Source organism: Bombina bombina, chromosome 6 (genome assembly GCF_027579735.1).
Source record: "Bombina bombina isolate aBomBom1 chromosome 6, aBomBom1.pri, whole genome shotgun sequence".
NCBI lineage: Eukaryota > Metazoa > Chordata > Amphibia > Anura > Bombinatoridae > Bombina > Bombina bombina.
This window is the reverse complement of record NC_069504.1, coordinates 161,730,010-161,749,515: the sequence shown is the minus strand read 5'-3', so window position 1 is coordinate 161,749,515 and position 19,506 is coordinate 161,730,010. Positions and strand designations below refer to the sequence as shown.

Genomic DNA, 19,506 nt, shown 5'->3' with positions numbered 1-19,506 from the left:
TGTCAGAAATGATCTCCTTCAGTCCAGGCCCGAATAGGGTCTGTCCTTTGAAGGGAATATTGAGGAGTTTAGACTTTGAAGTCACGTCAGCTGACCAAGGTTTAAGCCATAGCGCCCTACGCGCTTGAATAGCAAAACCTGAATTTTTAGCCGTTAGCTTGGTTAAATGAACAACAGCGTCAGAAACAAATAAATTGGCTATCTTAAGGGCCCTAAGCTTGTCAATAATATCTTCCAACGGGGTTTCAACCTGTAGAGCCTCCTCTAGAGACTCAAACCAGAAAGCCGCAGCAGCAGTGACTGGGGCAATGCATGCAAGAGGCTAGAGAATAAAACCTTGTTGAATAAAAATTTTCTTAAGGTAACCCTATAATTTTTTGTCCATTGGATCTAGAAAAGCACAACTGTCCTCGACAGGGATAGTGGTACGCTTAGCTAGAGTAGAAACTGCTCCCTCCACCTTAGGGACCGTCTGCCACAAGTCCCGTGTAGCGGCGTCTATAGGAAACATCTTTTTAAAAACAGGAGGGGGAGAGAACTGTACACCTGGTCTATCCCATTCCTTAGTAATAATTTCAGAAAACCTCTTAGGGATTGGAAAAACATCAGTGTAAGTAGGTACTGCATAGCATTTATCCAATCTACATAATTTCTCTGGGACTACAATGGCGTCACAGTCGTCCAGAGTTGCTAAGACCTCCCTGAGCAACATGCAGAGGTGTTCAAGCTTAAATTTAAATGTAGACATATCAGAATCAGGTTGAAGTATCTTCCCTGAATCAGAAAAATCACCCACAGATTGAAGCTCCCCTGCTTCAGCTTCAGTACATTGTGAGGGGGTATCAGACATAGCCACTAAAGCGTCAGAGAGCTCTGTATTTATTCTAGTCCCAGAGCTGTCTCACTTTCCTTGCAATCCTGGCAGTTTAGATAATACCTCTGTAAGGGTATGATTCATAACTGCCGCCATGTCTTGTAAGGTATACGCAATGGGCGCGCTAGATGTACTTGGCGGCCCCTGAGCGGGAGTTATAGGTTCTGACACGTGGGGAGAGTTAGACGGCATAACTTCCTCCTTGTCAATTTCTTCTGGAGATAAATTTTTTAAAGCCAGAATATGGTCTTTGTAATCTATAGTAAAATCAGTGCATTTGGTACACATTCTAAGAGGGGGTTCCACAATGGCTTCTAAACATAATGAACAATGAGTTTCCTCTATGTCAGACATGTTTAAACAGACTAGTAATGAGACCAGCAAGCTTGGAAAACAATTTAATAACTGTGAACAAGCAAAAAATAAAAACGGTACTGTGCCTTTATTAGAAAAAAACAATCACAGAAACTGCAAAACAGTGAAAAAAGCAGTAAAATGTACGAAATTTTTACAGTGTGTATAATAGACTGAAATAGCATTGCACCCACTTGCAAATGGATGATTAACCCCTTAGTTTCAAAACCGGATAAAAAAACCCGATATAACCGTTTTTAAACAGTCACAACCAACTGCCACAGCTCTACTGTGGCACCTACCTGCCCATACGACGACTTTGGAAGGCACAAAAACCCTTTAGAGAGGTCCTATATGTTCAAGGGACTCCTTCAGGGAAGGTGGATATCTCAAGCTGCAAAAACTACTGCGCAATTAAGGCGCGAAAATAGGCCCATCCCAACATGTACTCACAGTGAGAGGGACTTAAAAAACTATCCCTAGGCAAAATCTAGTCAGCCATGTGGAAAAACTGGGCCCCAGAATAAAGTTTTATCACTATTTGTAAAAAAACGTTTATACACAAGCAAACGTTATGTCTATTAAATAATGAGAGTAAATAACAAAAATATTACCCTTTACAGCAAGCATGATACCAGTCGTTATTAAATCACTGTAATCAGGCTTACCTTAAATAAATCAGGCACTGTCAGCATTTTCTAGCTTATCATCTCTCTAGAAAATTTAAAACTGCACATACCTCAGAGCAGGTAATCCTGCACGCTATTCCCCCAGCTGAAGTTACCCATCTCTTCAGTTATGTGTGAGAACAGCAGTGGATCTTAGTTACAAACCGCTAAGATCATCAGAAACCTCAGGCAGACTCTTCTTCAACTTTCTGCCTGAGGCTAAAATAGTACAACTCCGGTACCATTTGAAAATAATAAACTTTTGATTGAAGATAAACTACATTAATGCACCACATTTTCTTCTCTCTAGCTACTTCCCTTGTCGAGAGCTGCAAGAGAATGACTGGGGGTGGCAGTTAGGGGAGGGGCTATATAGACAGCTCTGCTGTGGGTGATCCTCTTGCAGCTTCCTGTTGGGAAGGAGAATATCCCACAAGTAATGGATGAATCCGTGGACTGGATACACCTTACAAGAGAAAGGTGATTTATCCCTGGTAAAAATATTCTATCCTTCTGGATCGACTAATACTTTAATGAAGAAGCTGAGGAGACTTCATCCAACCCGCATCGCTAACCCTCCAGATAGTAAGGACCGTGTGAGGCGCAGATGGCCTTCTGAAATCCTATGCAGACGGGACTCATCTGGCCATCCTTGTGCTGCAGTTGCTCCGGTTGCTCTGTTGCTTGACTGGCTGGGGCACTGGATGGTTGTGTTTTGGACTGTTTTGCTAAGTCTCCCTCATTGATTTATACCTACCTTAGACCAGGGCACGGACTGCCATCTGCCGTTTGTCATGGAGAGGGCTACATATCCCAGCTGCAGTTGCTGCACCACACCCCTAACTGAATCTCCCTTAACACCTACCCGGTGTTCTATTTTGGAGCTGGCTGCCCTTCTGCTGGGGGATTTGACCTCCCGCATGGATCATCACAACGCGACCTGTATTGCCATCTTGAGAACCATGGGCACTCCCATCTCAGCTGTAGTTCCCACCGAAGTTACCCACACTAGCTACAGGGATCTCCCACATACTCAGGGTGGTGCTGAAGGGCCCCAGTGTCATCCCTGGACAAAGCCCGGTACACTGCACTCACAGGACATCCACGCTGGAGAGAAGGTGGGGACTCAGGGTGAACCTCAGAGACATTCGTCTATAACAGAGGATCGGAGGTCCGGCTACATCACAGATACATTAGTGAGCAGGGAGTTATTGGTGGGGACTCCTAGAGCACAAGCATACATGCTTCTACTTAGCTCATCACACTTACCTGTACCGATCTTCTATATACAAGCTCTGAGTGATCAATTCACTGGAGGAACTGCCCCAATACCTGCGGGGACTTTTAGAACTGTTGCATATCCATCATCACCCTTTAGAGAGTTAGTCCCGGTTACCACGCTGAATGCGGGGCTCCTCTCGAGGCAGGGAGTGGGGTGATCCGCAGTTTCTAGTTTCTAGGAGACATACTCCCATGTCACATCAAGCCTTATTGCCCTTGCTCCTAGACTGAGACTCATAACACATATTATACGTTGGAGCTTTCCTGTTACACTTTTACTGTGGCTAGCCTTTTGTAAATTTCAGGTTTATGTTTGAGCAATTTCATAACCTATTGTAGAGGGCATAGGTTGATAGCTTTGTGAACGCCCTAATTCATTTAGACATGTTTATCAGTTTTATAATGTAAAGTGTGGTTTGGTATCTGATGATTTCCCCTCCCTGATCTCAAGTTTAAGCGATGTGTGCTACTAATTATGCTAGTATTAAACTATGTGTGGGACTACTCATAGGGTTAGACATTGTAGTTAATTGTCCATAGCCCAGTACATTGCTATAGCATTTGAAGGCTATATTACGGTAGCCTTATGTTATTTTAGTACATGTATAACTCACCCTGGCAATGTGACAGTTTGATTTACCATCTGAGCCTGAATCTGATAGATCCTTAATATATTATCAAGTTTTGTTTAGCCAATCTGTTTTATACTGTTAAACAAAGATCATCTAGTATAGCTATTAGCACTAGCCAATCTTATTTACCTCCCACCTTGGTAATGGCAGCACATGTACAAGCTAGAATATAACAAAAATTCTCTTGGATTATAGTATAAACTTAAAGTATACTACTAATGCCTTTACTGTATTCCAATTCTATATGGTTTTGATACTATTGATCCCACTTCATACACACTTTACCACTGCTATTGTAGTTGATGGTGATCTGGTTTATACAGGTACTCTTTTTATGGATGCTTTATTGGTGCTTAGTATATCCAAAGCTCCTTCCCTACCCTCAGCCGGCGAGGGAGGGTTGGAATCTAATTAATAGGTTGAGGCAATAGTACTTAGACCCATGCTTTATATTTATTTCATACTATATTCCCGATAAAGTATCACTGCTAGTGCCATTAACATTCTGCCTTCTTCATTTATATAATTATGACACGCTAAAGTAGTACCTACTACTTGATGCTATTTACATATGTTATTCATATTTATCTCTCTCTCTTTCTCTCTCTCTCTATATATATATATATATATATATATATATATATATATACGTATATTAATGAAAATATTTGTCTGAATCAAACTAGCCCATTTATCTTAGTCTTATTTCAATTAAGTTCCACTAAGATTGCTCTTCACATCTCAGGTAAACTCTTCTACTTCAGACGATAACCTCCCCCCCCCCCCCCACATCCCAGGTTATACCGTATCATTTCACTTTATACTGTTCTATATTGGATGTGGGTCACTTATGGTCCATATGTGACCATTCCATTTCAAGCGGTGCTTACCCGCTGAAAAAAATATTGTGATATTTCTTATGTCTGTTCATTTTTTTATCTAGCTAAAAATTGCATTGTATTGTGTCCTATGACAGGCTGTTATTATTTGCAATATGCACCATTCATTGTACATTTTATTATATCTGTTCTTTCAAAACCTCAATAAAAGATTAAATAAAAAAAAAAAAAAAAAAAAAGAGTCTTTAAAACTGAATTTAAGCGATTACAAGGCTTATCATCAGAAACTTTAGGCTCTTTAAAGGGACAGTCAACACCAGAATTTGTGTTGTTTAAAAAGAAAGATAATCCCTTTATTACCTATTCCCCAGTTTTGCCTAACCAACACGGTTATAAAAATACAATTTTTACCTCTGTGATTACCTTGTATCTATGCTTTTGCAAACTGCCCCCTTATTTCAGTTCTTTTGACAGACTTGCATTTTAGCCAATCAGTGCTCACTCCAGGGTAACTTCACGTGCATGAGTTTAATGTTATTTATATGAAACACATGAACTAATGCCCTATAGTGGTCAAAATGCATTCAGATTAGAGGCAGTCTTCAAGGTCTAAGAAAACAAAATTTATGCTTACCTGATAAATTCCTTTCTCCTGTAGTGTGGTCAGTCCACGGGTCATCATTACTTCTGGGATATTAACTCCTCCCCAACAGGAAGTGCAAGAGGATTCACCCAGCAGAGCTGCTATATAGCTCCTCCCCTCTACGTCACACCCAGTCATTCGACCAAGAACCAACGAGAAAGGAGAAGCCAAAGGGTGCAGTGGTGACTGGAGTATAATTTAAAAAATTTTGACCTGCCATAAAAAACAGGGCGGGCCGTGGACTGACCACACTACAGGAGAAAGGAATTTATCAGGTAAGCATAAATTTTGTTTTCTCCTGTTAAGTGTGGTCAGTCCACGGGTCATCATTACTTCTGGGATACCAATACCAAAGCTAAAGTACACGGATGACGGGAGGGACAGGCAGGCTCTTTATACGGAAGGAACCACTGCCTGAAGAACCTTTCTCCCAAAAACAGCCTCCGAAGAAGCAAAAGTGTCAAATTTGTAAAATTTGGAAAAAGTATGAAGAGAAGACCAAGTTGCAGCCTTGCAAATCTGTTCAACAGAAGCCTCATTCTTAAAGGCCCAAGTGGAAGCCACAGCTCTAGTAGAATGAGCTGTAATTCTTTCAGGAGGCTGCTGTCCAGCAGTCTCATAGGCTAAACGTATTATGCTACGAAGCCAAAAAGAGAGAGAGGTAGCCGAAGCTTTTTGACCTCTCCTCTGACCAGAATAAACGACAAACAGGGAAGACGTTTGTCGAAAATCCTTAGTTGCCTGTAGATAAAATTTCAGGGCACGGACTACATCTAGATTGTGTAGAAGACGTTCCTTCTTCGAAGAAGGATTAGGACACAAAGATGGAACAACAATCTCTTGATTGATATTCCTGTTAGTGACCACCTTAGGTAAGAACCCAGGTTTAGTACGCAGAACTACCTTGTCTGAATGAAAAATCAGATAAGGAGAATCACAATGTAAGGCAGATAACTCAGAGACTCTTCGAGCCGAGGAAATAGCCATTAAAAACAGAACTTTCCAAGATAACAGCTTGATATCAATGGAATGAAGGGGTTCAAACGGAACACCCTGTAAAACATTAAGAACTAAGTTCAAACTCCATGGTGGAGCAACAGTTTTAAACACAGGCTTGATCCTAGCTAAAGCCTGATAAAAAGCTTGAACGTCCGGAACTTCTGACTGACGTTTGTGTAAAAGAATGGACAGAGCTGAAATCTGTCCCTTTAAGGAACTAGCGGATAAACCCTTTTCTAAACCTTCTTGTAGAAAAGACAATATCCTAGGAATCCTAACCTTACTCCATGAGTAACCCTTGGATTCGCACCAATATAAGTATTTACGCCATATTTTATGGTAAATCTTTCTGGTAACAGGCTTCCTAGCCTGTATTAAGGTATCAATTACTGACTCAGAAAAACCACGTTTTGATAAAATCAAGCGTTCAATTTCCAAGCAGTCAGCTTCAGAGAAATTAGATTTTGATGTTTGAAGGGACCCTGGATCAGAAGGTCCTGTTTCAAAGGCAGAGACCAAGGTGGACAGGATGACATGTCCACTAGATCTGCATACCAAGTCCTGCGTGGCCATGCAGGCGCTATTAGAATCACTGATGCTCTCTCCTGTTTGATTCTGGCAATCAATCGAGGAAGAATCGGGAAGGGTGGAAACACATAAGCCATCCCGAAGGTCCAAGGTGCTGTCAAGGCATCTATCAGAACCGCTCCCGGATCCCTGGATCTGGACCCGTAACGAGGAAGCTTGGCGTTCTGTCGAGACGCCATGAGATCTATCTCTGGTTTGCCCCAACGTCGAAGAATTTGGGCAAAAACCTCCGGGTGAAGTTCCCACTCCCCCGGATGAAAAGTCTGACGACTTAGGAAATCCGCCTCCCAGTTCTCCACTCCCGGGATGTGGATTGCTGACAGGTGGCAAGAGTGAGACTCTGCCCAGCGAATTATCTTTGATACTTCCATCATTGCTAGGGAGCTTCTTGTCCCTCCCTGATGGTTGATGTAAGCTACAGTCGTGATGTTGTCCGACTGAAACCTGATGAACCCCCGAGTTGTTAACTGGGGCCAAGCCAGAAGGGCATTGAGAACTGCTCTCAATTCCAGAATGTTTATTGGCAGGAGACTCTCCTCCTGATTCCATTGTCCCTGAGCCTTCAGAGAATTCCAGACAGCGCCCCAACCTAGTAGGCTGGCGTCTGTTGTTACAATTGTCCAGTCTGGCCTGCTGAATGGCATCCCCCTGGACAGATGTGGCCGAGAAAGCCACCATAGAAGAGAATTTCTGGTCTCTTGATCCAGATTCAGAGTAGGGGACAAGTCTGAGTAATCCCCATTCCACTGACTTAGCATGCACAATTGCAGCGGTCTGAGATGTAGGCGTGCAAAGGGTACTATGTCCATTGCCGCTACCATTAAGCCGATCACCTCCATGCATTGAGCTACTGACGGGTGTTGAATGGAATGAAGGACACGGCATGCATTTTGAAGCTTTGTTAACCTGTCTTCTGTCAGGTAAATCTTCATTTCTACAGAATCTATAAGAGTCCCCAAGAAGGGAACTCTTGTGAGTGGAAAGAGAGAACTCTTCTTTTCGTTCACCTTCCATCCATGCGACCTTAGAAATGCCAGTACTAACTCTGTATGAGACTTGGCAGTTTGAAAGCTTTAAGCTTGTATCAGAATGTCGTCTAGGTACAGAGCTACCGAAATTCCTTGCGGTCTTAGTACCGCCAGAAGAGCACCCAGAACCTTTGTGAAGATTCTTGGAGCCGTAGCCAATCCGAATGGAAGAGCTACAAACTGGTAATGCCTGTCTAGGAAGGCAAACCTTAGATACCGGTAATGATCTTTGTGAATCGGTATGTGAAGGTAAGCATCCTTTAAATCCACTGTGGTCATGTACTGACCCTTTTGGATCATGGGTAAGATTGTCCGAATAGTTTCCATTTTGAACGATGGAACTCTTAGGAATTTGTTTAGGATCTTTAAATCCAAGATTGGCCTGAAAGTTCCCTCTTTTTTGGGAACCACAAACAGATTTGAGTAAAACCCTTGTCCTTGTTCCGACCGCGGAACCGGATGGATCACTCCCATTAGTAAAAGATCTTGTACACAGCGTAGAAACGCCTCTTTCTTTATTTGGTTTGTTGACAACCTTGACAGATGAAATCTCCCTTTTGGGGGAGAGGATTTGAAGTCCAGAAGATATCCCTGAGATATGATCTCTAACGCCCAGGGATCCTGGACATCTCTTGCCCAAGCCTGGGCGAAGAGAGAAAGTCTGCCCCCCACTAGATCCGTTCCCGGATCGGGGGCCCTCAATTCATGCTGTCTTAGGGGCAGCAGCAGGTTTCCTGGCCTGCTTGCCCTTGTTCCAGGACTGGTTAGGTCTCCAGCCTTGTCTGTAGCGAGCAACAGCTCCTTCCTGTTTTGGTGCAGAGGAAGTTGATGCTGCTCCTGCTTTGAAATTACGAAAGGAACGAAAATTAGACTGTCTAGCCTTAGGTTTGGCTCTGTCTTGAGGCAGGGCATGGCCTTTACCTCCTGTAATGTCAGCGATAATTTCTTTCAACCCAGGCCCGAATAAGGTCTGCCCTTTGAAAGGTATGTTAAGTAATTTAGATTTAGAAGTAACGTCAGCTGACCAGGATTTTAGCCACAGCGCTCTGCGTGCCTGAATGGCGAATCCGGAATTCTTAGCCGTAAGCTTAGTTAAATGTACTACGGCATCCGAAATAAATGAATTAGCTAGCTTAAGTGTCTTAAGCTTGTTAGAAATCTCATCTATAGTTATTGAGTCAAGAGTCTCTTCCAGGGACTCGGACCAAAAAACGGCCGCGGCCTTGACAGACGCAATACATGCAAGGGGTTGCAATATAAAACCTTGTTGAACAAACATTTTCTTAAGGTAACCCTCTAATTTTTTATCCATCGGATCTGAAAAGGCACAGCTATCCTCCACCGGGATAGTGGTACGCTTAGCCAGAGTAGAAACCGCTCCCTCCACCTTAGGGACCGTCTGCCATAAGTCCCGTGTGGTGGCGTCTATTGGAAACATTTTTCTAAACACAGGAGGGGGGGAAAAGGGTACACCGGGCCTATCCCACTCCTTAGTAATTATCTCTGTAAGCCTCTTAGGTATAGGAAATACGTCAGTACTCGCCGGTACCGCATAGTATCTATCCAGCCTACATAATTTCTCTGGGATTGCAACGGTGTTACAATCATTTAGAGCTGCTAATACCTCCCCTAACAGTACACGGAGGTTTTCGAGTTTAAACTTAAAATTAGAAATGTCTGAATCCATTCTATTGGGATCAGAACCGTCACCTGCTGATTGAAGCTCTCCGTCCTCATGTTCAGCATACTGTGACGCAGTATCAGACATGGCCCTATTATCAACAGCGCACTCTGTTCTCACCCCAGAGTGATCACGCTTACCCCTTAGTTCTGGTAATTTAGCCAAAACTTCAGTCATAACATTAGCCATATCCTGTAATGTGATTTGTAATGGTCGCCCTGATGTACTCGGTGCTACCATATCACGCACCTCCCGAGCGGGAGATGCAGGTACTGACACGTGAGGCGAGTTAGTCGGCATAACTCTCCCCTCGTTGTTTGGTGAAATATGTTCAATTTGTACAGATTGACTTTTATTTAAAGTAGCATCAATGCAATTAGTACATAAATTTCTATTGGGCTCCACTTTGGCTTTAGCACATATAGCACAGAGATATTCCTCTGAATCAGACATGTTTAACACACTAGCAAATAAACTAGCAACTTGGAAATACTTTTGAAGTAATTTACAATAATATGAAAACGTACTGTGCCTTTAAGAAGCACAGAAAAAAGTTATGACAGTTGAGAAATAATAAACTGAGAAACTATAGCATCAAATCTTTTCCGGTAAAAACACAATTTTAGCAAAGGATTGCCCCCATTAGTAATGGATAACTAACCCTGATAGCAGAAAAAAAGTACAGAATAAACGTTTTTTTATCACAGTCAGCTACAATCTCACAGCTCTGCTGTGAGTGATTACCTCCCTCAAAATAAGTTTTGAAGACCCCTGAGCTCTGTAGAGACGAACCGGATCATGCAGGGAAGACCAGAGACTTCTGAATTTTTTGATGCGTAGCAAAAGCGCCAAAATAGGCCCCTCCCCCTCACACACAACAGTGAGGGAGATCAGTAAACTGTCTTAAATTAAATAAAACGACTGCCAAGTGGAAAAAAACAGTGCCCAAAAACATTTTTTCACCCAGTACCTCAGAAAATTAAACGATTTAACATGCCAGCAAAAACGTTTAACATCAAGTAAATGAAATGTCATTAGAAAGCCTGTTGCTAGTCACTGCAAATTAGGCTAAAGTCTTATGCATACAGTATTATCCCAGTGAAGTGCCATTCCCCAGAATACTGAAGTGTAAAATATACATACATGACAGCCTGATACCAGTTGCTACTACTGCATTTAAGGCTGAGCTTACATTATATCGGTATGGCAGAATTTTCTCAGTCAATTCCATTGTCAGAAAATAATATGCTGCTACATACCTCTTTGCAGATTAACCTGCCCGCTGTCCCCTGATCTGAAGTTTACCTCACTCCTCAGATGGCCGAGAACAGCAATATGATCTTAACTACGCCGGCTAAAATCATACAAAAAACTCAGGTAGATTCTTCTTCAAATTCTACCAGAGAAGGAACAACACACTCCGGTGCTGTTATAAAATAACAAACTTTTGATTGAAGGTATAAAACTAAGTATAATCACCACAGTCCTCTCACACATCCTATCTATTAGTTGGGTGCAAGAGAATGACTGGGTGTGACGTAGAGGGGAGGAGCTATATAGCAGCTCTGCTGGGTGAATCCTCTTGCACTTCCTGTTGGGGAGGAGTTAATATCCCAGAAGTAATGATGACCCGTGGACTGACCACACTTAACAGGAGAAATTAGCATATGAACCTCCTAGGTTTAGCTTTCAGCTAATAATACCAAGAGAACAAAGCTAAATTGGTGATAAAAGTAAATTGGAAAGTTGTTTAATATTACATTCCCTATTTAAATCATGAAAAAAAATTTGGACTGGACTGTCCCTCTAACCCCTAAAATAATTAAGACCTCCTTTAAAAGAGATTGCATATGTTCAACTTTAAACAAAAAAGAGGAACTATCAGGTTCAACATCAGTTGAAGATTGCTCTTCATCAGAGGAAACTTCACCATCTGAAGACATAACAGTATCCCTGGTAGAAGGTAAAATCTGAACTGACCTTTTACGCTCGTTTGAAGGCAGGAGAGCAGCCAGCGCCTCTGCAGCCTTGATAAAAATGTTCACAGTAAGTGAAACAATGTCAGTATTCTACTGTAATGAAACAGAAGGTGTGTTAATACCCCAAAAAAGAGCATTAGATTGGTCTGATTGCATTAATAATTCTAAACATCAGTCACATACAGAAGGTACCTCAGCTTTTTTTTTTTACAATAAGCCCACCTAATAGTGGTAGAAAGGTGTTCAGGGAACTAAATTTATTGGGTAGATTTAGGGACAAAATTAGACTGCTCCATTATAGCATATGGCAAAGCAATGCAATGCAATAAACACTATTACCCCCTTAAAAAGCTCTTGAGAAATGGAAATCACTTACCCCCACCTAAAGAGGTTTTTAAATAAACTCAAAGGTAGAATGTTTGCTAAGCCGAACTGCAATACAAAGCAGGAAACATTAACATAACATCAGAAGGGCAGATAAAGCTTATCAGAGAGAAATTAACATGTGCGGAAAAACGAACAGCTATAAGGAATTTAGCTCAACAAAACCCAACGTGCACTAACCCACTGATGAATGAAATAACAATAGAAAGACTAAAGAGAGGTGCGCTAACCCGACATGCGTTAACCCGATGTGCGCAAATCGCATCACGCGTACACCAAGCTGATGCTTGAATTTCAAACAAAGCGTGCCAAAAAAGCTGACGTGCACAAAACAGCAAGGTTATAGTGAAAAGGATTCTGTCCCAGGGTCCGATATATTAGCAAATATGTATTAAAAATAAAAAAGTCCCCATAACACAGCTATAGAGTGTCTAAAATGTTTAATAAATTACACTTACCAATAGACACTTGTCCACCAGCAAATAAGCAGCAGACAGCCAAGCCAGTACTGAAACATATCAGAAATGGTAATGGAATAGGAGTATATTATAGATCCATAAAGGGAGGCAAAAGACAAGTCCCTGCGACCAATTATAGAAGGTTTATGAAAGATTTCTCATGAGGTAAAAAAAGAATCACAAATCATAGCCCATATACAATCACTGTACTAAATATAGACTGAAAACCCCTCTCTCTGAAGAATCAAAGGCACATCTTCATTCTTCAACCACCTCCAACGGAGGCAAAGTAAAGACTGAGGTATGTGTGAAATGGGAGGAGTTTTATAAGGCTCTTGTGGTTTGGGAATCTTTGTTTCCTCCTAGTAGTAGAGAAGAGTAATTCCCTAATGGATCATGGACTCTCACCACCTGTATGAAAGAAATTACTGCAAGATTTTTATGGCAGACAGGAATTCATCTGACATTTCATCTGCTTCTGTTTGGTCTTGGCTCCATTCATTAGTAATCTACCAAGGTTTTAAATGCTGTCTATTTTGGGCTTCAGGGATGTAAATGAAGGTTCAGCAGGAGAAAATTTGCTGTGTCTTAATATCAAGATATTTTTATTTGCGGGCAATCAATAGTTATTAACCTTCTTTAATATCTAAACTTGTGGTTCAGAGGGAGTATAATCCTTCCTTACTCTGCTTGGGCATGTTTGATGTTACATATGTTTAATTTCAAATGTTTGAACTCTGATTTAAGGTTACCTAAAATAACAATTATGTAGATCAAACAAGAATTAATGATTGCCTTGACAATTTTTCAATGGCCTTTAAACAAATTAGAAGGAACATTGTCATCCTCTATCCAGGCCCCTTACATGATTAGGCAGTTACATATTTTGCTCCTGAGGCACAATACTGTCACATACAGAAGTTTTAATAGAGAAGGTAAAATATGAACTTGTTAAGTGGCCTGGTTACCAAACTATTTGGCATAGAGAGAAATCAAGCATAAACTTTAGTTTTTGTTTTTGAGCAGTATATTGTAATGTAGATTTTATTGTTCATATCTAGGGCCCTTCATATCATGAGATAGAGCTCTCGAGCAAACATTTGCCTTCCCATGGGAGCCCACAGTACTGACTAGAGGTCTTAGATAATCTTGCCACACCATAGAGCTTTAGAGAATTAGGTGCTTAGCGATTATCTGGAGGACAAATTTATTGGGTATGCATGCAAACCTCTTTGTGCATATACAAACCTCTTTCTACAGGGAATAACATATGTTGAGATTCAGATAACTCCATGTTATATATTTTTTTTAACTTACTGATGATTCTTTTATAGTCAGCGAAAAAAGTAGAAATGGCTTAACAATAGGTTACTTTAAACTATTATTGAATTAAGATGGTGCAACACATAAAAATAAAATTAACTTTGAAAGTACTGGGAACAGTAAGTGCTTGCAACCGGCTACTATGGATAATTTGTTAAATTTGTGACACATAGAATTTGACGGCAGATAAGAATCATAGATCCAACAAATCTGCCCACATTTCCTATAAAGTATAAGCTTAATTAGGTCATAGGGTAGCCAAATGCTTATCCCAGTCATTTTTTAAGTCCCCCCCCCCACAGTGTTAATCTTTACCATCTCTAATGAAAGTTTATTCCATGCATCATCTACCACTTCTGTGAAAATGGGCTTCCACAAATTACTCTTGAACCCACTACAGTTCATCTTGAGATTAACTCTTGTTCTTGTGTTGCTCTTAAATATGGAATACTTCTCAAATGTGTGTGTGTCAGTCATGCCCAGTGCCCTTGCCAATCTTCTCTGTATCATTCTATTTTAAGTATATGTGCTGCCAAAGCTAAATTTTGATCTTGGACAACAGTATTGGTACTGTCACAAAACCCTGCAACAGGATTCAGATCTACCCCTTAGTTTTTATGATACAGAAAAAGTACAAACAGAATATAAAAAGGAAATAATAAACTGTACAGATTTCTTACCCCCCCCATCAAACAAAACAATGTATAAATCCCTAAAACTAGAATTCCAAAAATCCAAACATTTTAATAAATTTCTTTTTTTTTTTTTAAATAAAAAGTTACTATTTTGTTTTACTATATGAAAATATGTATTAAATATTTTAAATGCATGAAGCATACTTACAAAGATGTACATTTAGTGCAGTGAAGCTTGACAGACTGATAGAGGTTACTGGGTTCAAATTTCCTCAGTCTTGCTCTAATACGATACTTCTGAGGAGCCTTGTTTTTAATGACAGTGGTTAGAGGAGTTGTTTCCCATTGTTCATGATTAGTGTGTCCTGCAAAGAAAAGACATTTTAACTATAGTTGTAATGAAATATGCATTGAAAAAAATGGAATAGAGTGACAAAAACAAAAATCTTTTTATGTGGCAAGAACTTTAAGCAATTATACAGTAAGCTCTATACTTAAAGTAAAAAAAAAGTATGAACATGGAAAAGTGCTAGCAAATAACTAACAGAATATAATAAAATTGGTGGGTATTTATTTAAAGGTGTGTCATTATAATGAGGACCTACAGCTATATAGCCTTAAAGCAAGGTTACCTTTTAGGGCAATTAGTTGCGGATATGCTGTATACCAGTGTTCTTCAAACTTTTTTTTCCTAAGATCCAATGCAACGATAACACATAGTTTCGTAACCCTATTTTTATGTTTGGTCTGAAAATTTCTCAAGTAATATACAAAAGATAGCTGCAATTTTTCGCAAAGTGAATAAAATGTGTGCATACTTTATACCTGATTTTAGTCACGCTTTAAAGTGTTGTATAGATAATAACACACACACTCTCATAACACACACACACACACACACTCTCATATAACACACACACACACTCATATAACACACACACACTCTCATATAACACACACACACACTCTCATAACACACACACTCACTCTCATAACACACACACTCACTCTCATATAACACACACACACTCATATAACACACACACACTCTCATATAACACACACACACTCTCATATAACACACACACACTCTCATATAACACACACACACTCTCATATAACACACACACACTCTCATATAACACACACACACTCTCATATAACACACACACACTCTCATATAACACACAAACACTCTCATATAACACACAAACACTCTCATATAACACACACACACTCTCATATAACACACACACACACTCTCATATAACACACACACACACTCTCATATAACACACACTCTCTCATACAACACACACACTCTCTCATACAACACACACACTCTCTCATACAACACACACACTCTCTCATACAACACACACACTCTCTCATACAACACACACACTCTCTCATACAACACACACACTCTCTCATATAACACACACACTCTCTCATATAACACACACACACTCTCATATAACACACACACACTCTCATATAACACACACACTCTCATATAACACACACACACTCTCATATAACACACACACACTCTCATATAACACACACACACTCTCATATAACACACACACACACTCTCATATAACACACACACACTCTCATATAACATACACACATCACACTCTCCTACAACATACACACTAGTCGCGACCCAGTAAACATGAAGAATCATACTGTATACTGTGAATATATCAAAAATGCTTGTTATGTCCCAGTAAGCTAAACAAAAATTGAAATGTGAAATGAGTTATAAATGACAACCAATTTGCTTGTATAATAAAAACATAGTGGTCGCCTAAAACATAGAAATAGATAAGGAAAATACCAATATAGTCTGTTCAATTTCTTATTTGGAGCGAATGCATAATCCTTAGAATAACCTTAACAATAAGCCATGAGTTACAAAAACTAAATTATGCTTACCTGATAATTTAATTTCCATTGTTACGAGGAGAGTCCGCGGCTTCATTCATTACTTGTGAGAAATACAGAACCTGGCCACCAGGAGGAGGCAAAGACACCCCACCCAAAGGCTTAAATACCTCCCCCACTCCCCGGTCATTCTGCCGAGGGAACAAGGAACTGTAAGAGAAATATCAGGGTATAAATGGTGCGAGAAGAAAAAAACAAGAGAAATTTAAGTCCGCCCCAAAGGAGAACCGGGCGGGAGCCGTGGACTCTCCTCGTAACGATGGGAATGAAATTATCAGGTAAGCATAATTTATGTTTTCCATCTAATATGAGGAGAGTCCACGGCTTCAAGCTCTAGAGGACACTGAATGAAAAACAGGAGGCAGACCCTATTCTGAGGGCACCACAGCCTGCAAAACCTTTCTCCCAAAAGATGCTTCAGCCGAAGCAAAAACGTCAAATTTGTAAAACTTTGTAAAAACATAATTTATGCTTACCTGATAAATTTATTTCTCTTGTAGTGTGTTCAGTCCACGGGTCATCCATTACTTATGGGATATATTCTCCTTCCCAACAGGAAGTTGCAAGAGGATCACCCAAGCAGAGCTACTATATAGCTCCTCCCCTCACATGTCATATCCAGTCATTCGACCGAAACAAGACGAGAAAGGAGAAACTATAAGGTGCAGTGGTGACTGGAGTTATAATTTTAAAATTTAGAACCTGCCTTAAAAAGACAGGGCGGGCCGTGGACTGAACACACTACAAGAGAAATAAATTTATCAGGTAAGCATAAATTATGTTTTCTCTTGTTAAGTGTGTTCAGTCCACGGGTCATCCATTACTTATGGGATACCAATACCAAAGCTAAGTACACGGATGATGGGAGGGACAAGGCAGGAACATTAAACAGAAGGAACCACTGCCTGTAGAACCTTTCTCCCAAAACCAGCCTCCGAAGAAGCGAAAGTGTCAAATTTGTAAAATTTGTAAAAAGTATGAAGTGAAGACCAAGTTGCAGCCTTGCAAATCTGTTCAACAGAGGCCTCATTCTTAAAGGCCCAGGTGGAAGCCACAGCTCTAGTGGAATGAGCTGTAATTCTTTCAGGAGGCTGCTGTCCAGCAGTCTCATAGGCTAAACGTATTATGCTACGAAGCCAAAAAGAGAGAGAGGTAGCCGAAGCCCTTTGACCTCTCCTCTGTCCAGAGTAAACGACAAACAGAGAAGAAGTTTGTCTAAAATCCTTAGTTGCCTGTAAGTAGAACTTCAGAGCACGGACCACGTCTAGATTATGCAAAAGACGTTCCTTCTTTGAAGAAGGATTAGGACATAATGACGGAACAACAATCTCTTGATTGATATTCCTGTTAGAAACAACCTTAGGCAAAAACCCAGGTTTAGTACGCAGTACTACCTTGTCTGAATGAAAGATCAGATAAGGAGAATCACAATGTAAGGCAGATAACTCAGAGACTCTTCGAGCCGAGGAAATAGCCATCAAAAAAAAATACAGATATAATTAAAACAATTCTTAACAAGAAGTGTAATATTAGCAGAGGATTGCACCCATTAGCAAAAGGATGATTAACCCCTCAATACCCAAAACGGATAAAATGGATATCAATTAAGATTTAACGCTTTTAATCACAGTCAAGCACACTGTCACAGATCTGCTGTGACTGATTACCTCCCTCAAAAATGAATTTTGCAGACCCCTGTGCTCTCTTGAGACGTCCTGGATCAAGGAGGAAGAAGCAGGAAGACTGTGCTAGAATTATAACTGCGCAACAAGGCGCTAAAACAAGGTCCCTCCCACTCCTATCACAACAGTGGGAGCCCTGATATAACGGTTTCCATGCAGAAAATATATGTCAGCCATGTGGAAAAAAATCATGCCCAAAGAGATTTATCACCAAAGTACCTCACAAAAACGAATAACATGCCAGTAAACATTTTATTAAAAAATAACATTTTCCAATGTCATGCAAAGTTATCACTAAGCCTGCTACCAGTCGCTACCACTGCAGATAAGGCTTAAGCATTATTTCAGTTTTAACAGTATTTTCTCAGTCAAATTCTAGTCCCTAGAAAATAACTTGACTGCGCATACATTTATCAGCCTGATACCAGTTGCCACTACTGCATTTAAGGCTGTACTTACATCATACGGTAACAACAGTATTTTCTTAGTCAATTCCATTCCCAGAAAATAAAGTACTGCACATACCTCATTTGCGGAGGACCCCGCATGCTATTCCCAGTTTCTGAAGTTACCCCACTCCTCAGAATGTTGAGAACAGCCAGTGGATCTTAGTTACACCTGCTAAGATCATAGAAAAAAACGCAGGCAGTTTCTTCTTCCAAATACTGCCTGAGATAGAAAAACAGCACACTCCGGTGCCATTTAAAATAACAAACTTTTGATTGAAGAATAGTTAAGTAAAAACTCCAGCTCCTCTCGCGACCTCCTTCTTTGTTGAGGGTTGCAAGAGAATGACTGGATATGACATGTGAGGGGAGGAGCTATATAGCAGCTCTGCTTGGGTGATCCTCTTGCAACTTCCTGTTGGGAAGGAGAATATATCCCATAAGTAATGGATGACCCGTGGACTGAACACACTTAACAAGAGAAAGTATGTAAGGAGGACCAGGTAGCCGCCTTACAAATCTGCTCCATAGATGCCTCATTCTTAAAGGCCCAAGAAGAAGCCACAGCTCTAGTTGAGTGAGACGTAATCCTCTGAAGAGGCTTATATCCCACTGTCTCAAAAGCCCAACAAATCATGCTCCTCAGCCAAAAAGATAGGGAAGTACAAGACGCTTTCTGCCCTTTGCGCTTCCCTGAATAAACAACAAACAAGGCTGAAGTTTGTCTGAAATCCTTCGTAGACTGAAGATAGAATTTCAAAGCTCAAACCACATCTAAGTTATGAAGTAACCATTCCTTTGAAGAAGAAGGTTTAGGACACAAGAAAGGAGCCACAATCTCCTGATTAATATTGCAATCAAACACCAACTCCAGTCCAAGTTCAGTGCGAAGAACCGCCTTATCTGCATGGAAAACTAGGTAAGGAGGTTCTCCATTATTATTTGTGCTTGTTAAAGGGACAGTATACACTCATTTTCATATAACTGCATGTAATAGACACTACTATAAAGAATAAGATGCACAGATACTGATATAAAAATCCAGTATAAAACTGTTTA

General features: G+C 40.4%; 1 protein-coding gene and 1 non-coding gene across 3 annotated transcripts in view; both read right to left on the bottom strand.

The window, feature by feature from the left end:
- Positions 1-19,506, bottom strand: part of POT1 (protection of telomeres 1) — a 640,429-nt gene that overhangs the window by 245,271 nt on the left and 375,652 nt on the right. For both annotated transcript variants that reach the window (XM_053716650.1, XM_053716651.1), the window contains one exon: positions 14,575-14,731. In XM_053716650.1, coding sequence (XP_053572625.1) covers positions 14,575-14,731 — 157 coding nt within the window. The remainder of the gene's footprint in view (positions 1-14,574; positions 14,732-19,506) is intronic.
- Positions 14,170-14,272, bottom strand: LOC128665351 (U6 spliceosomal RNA). Its single transcript, XR_008403109.1, has one exon. It is a non-coding gene; the product is annotated as a U6 spliceosomal RNA (small nuclear RNA).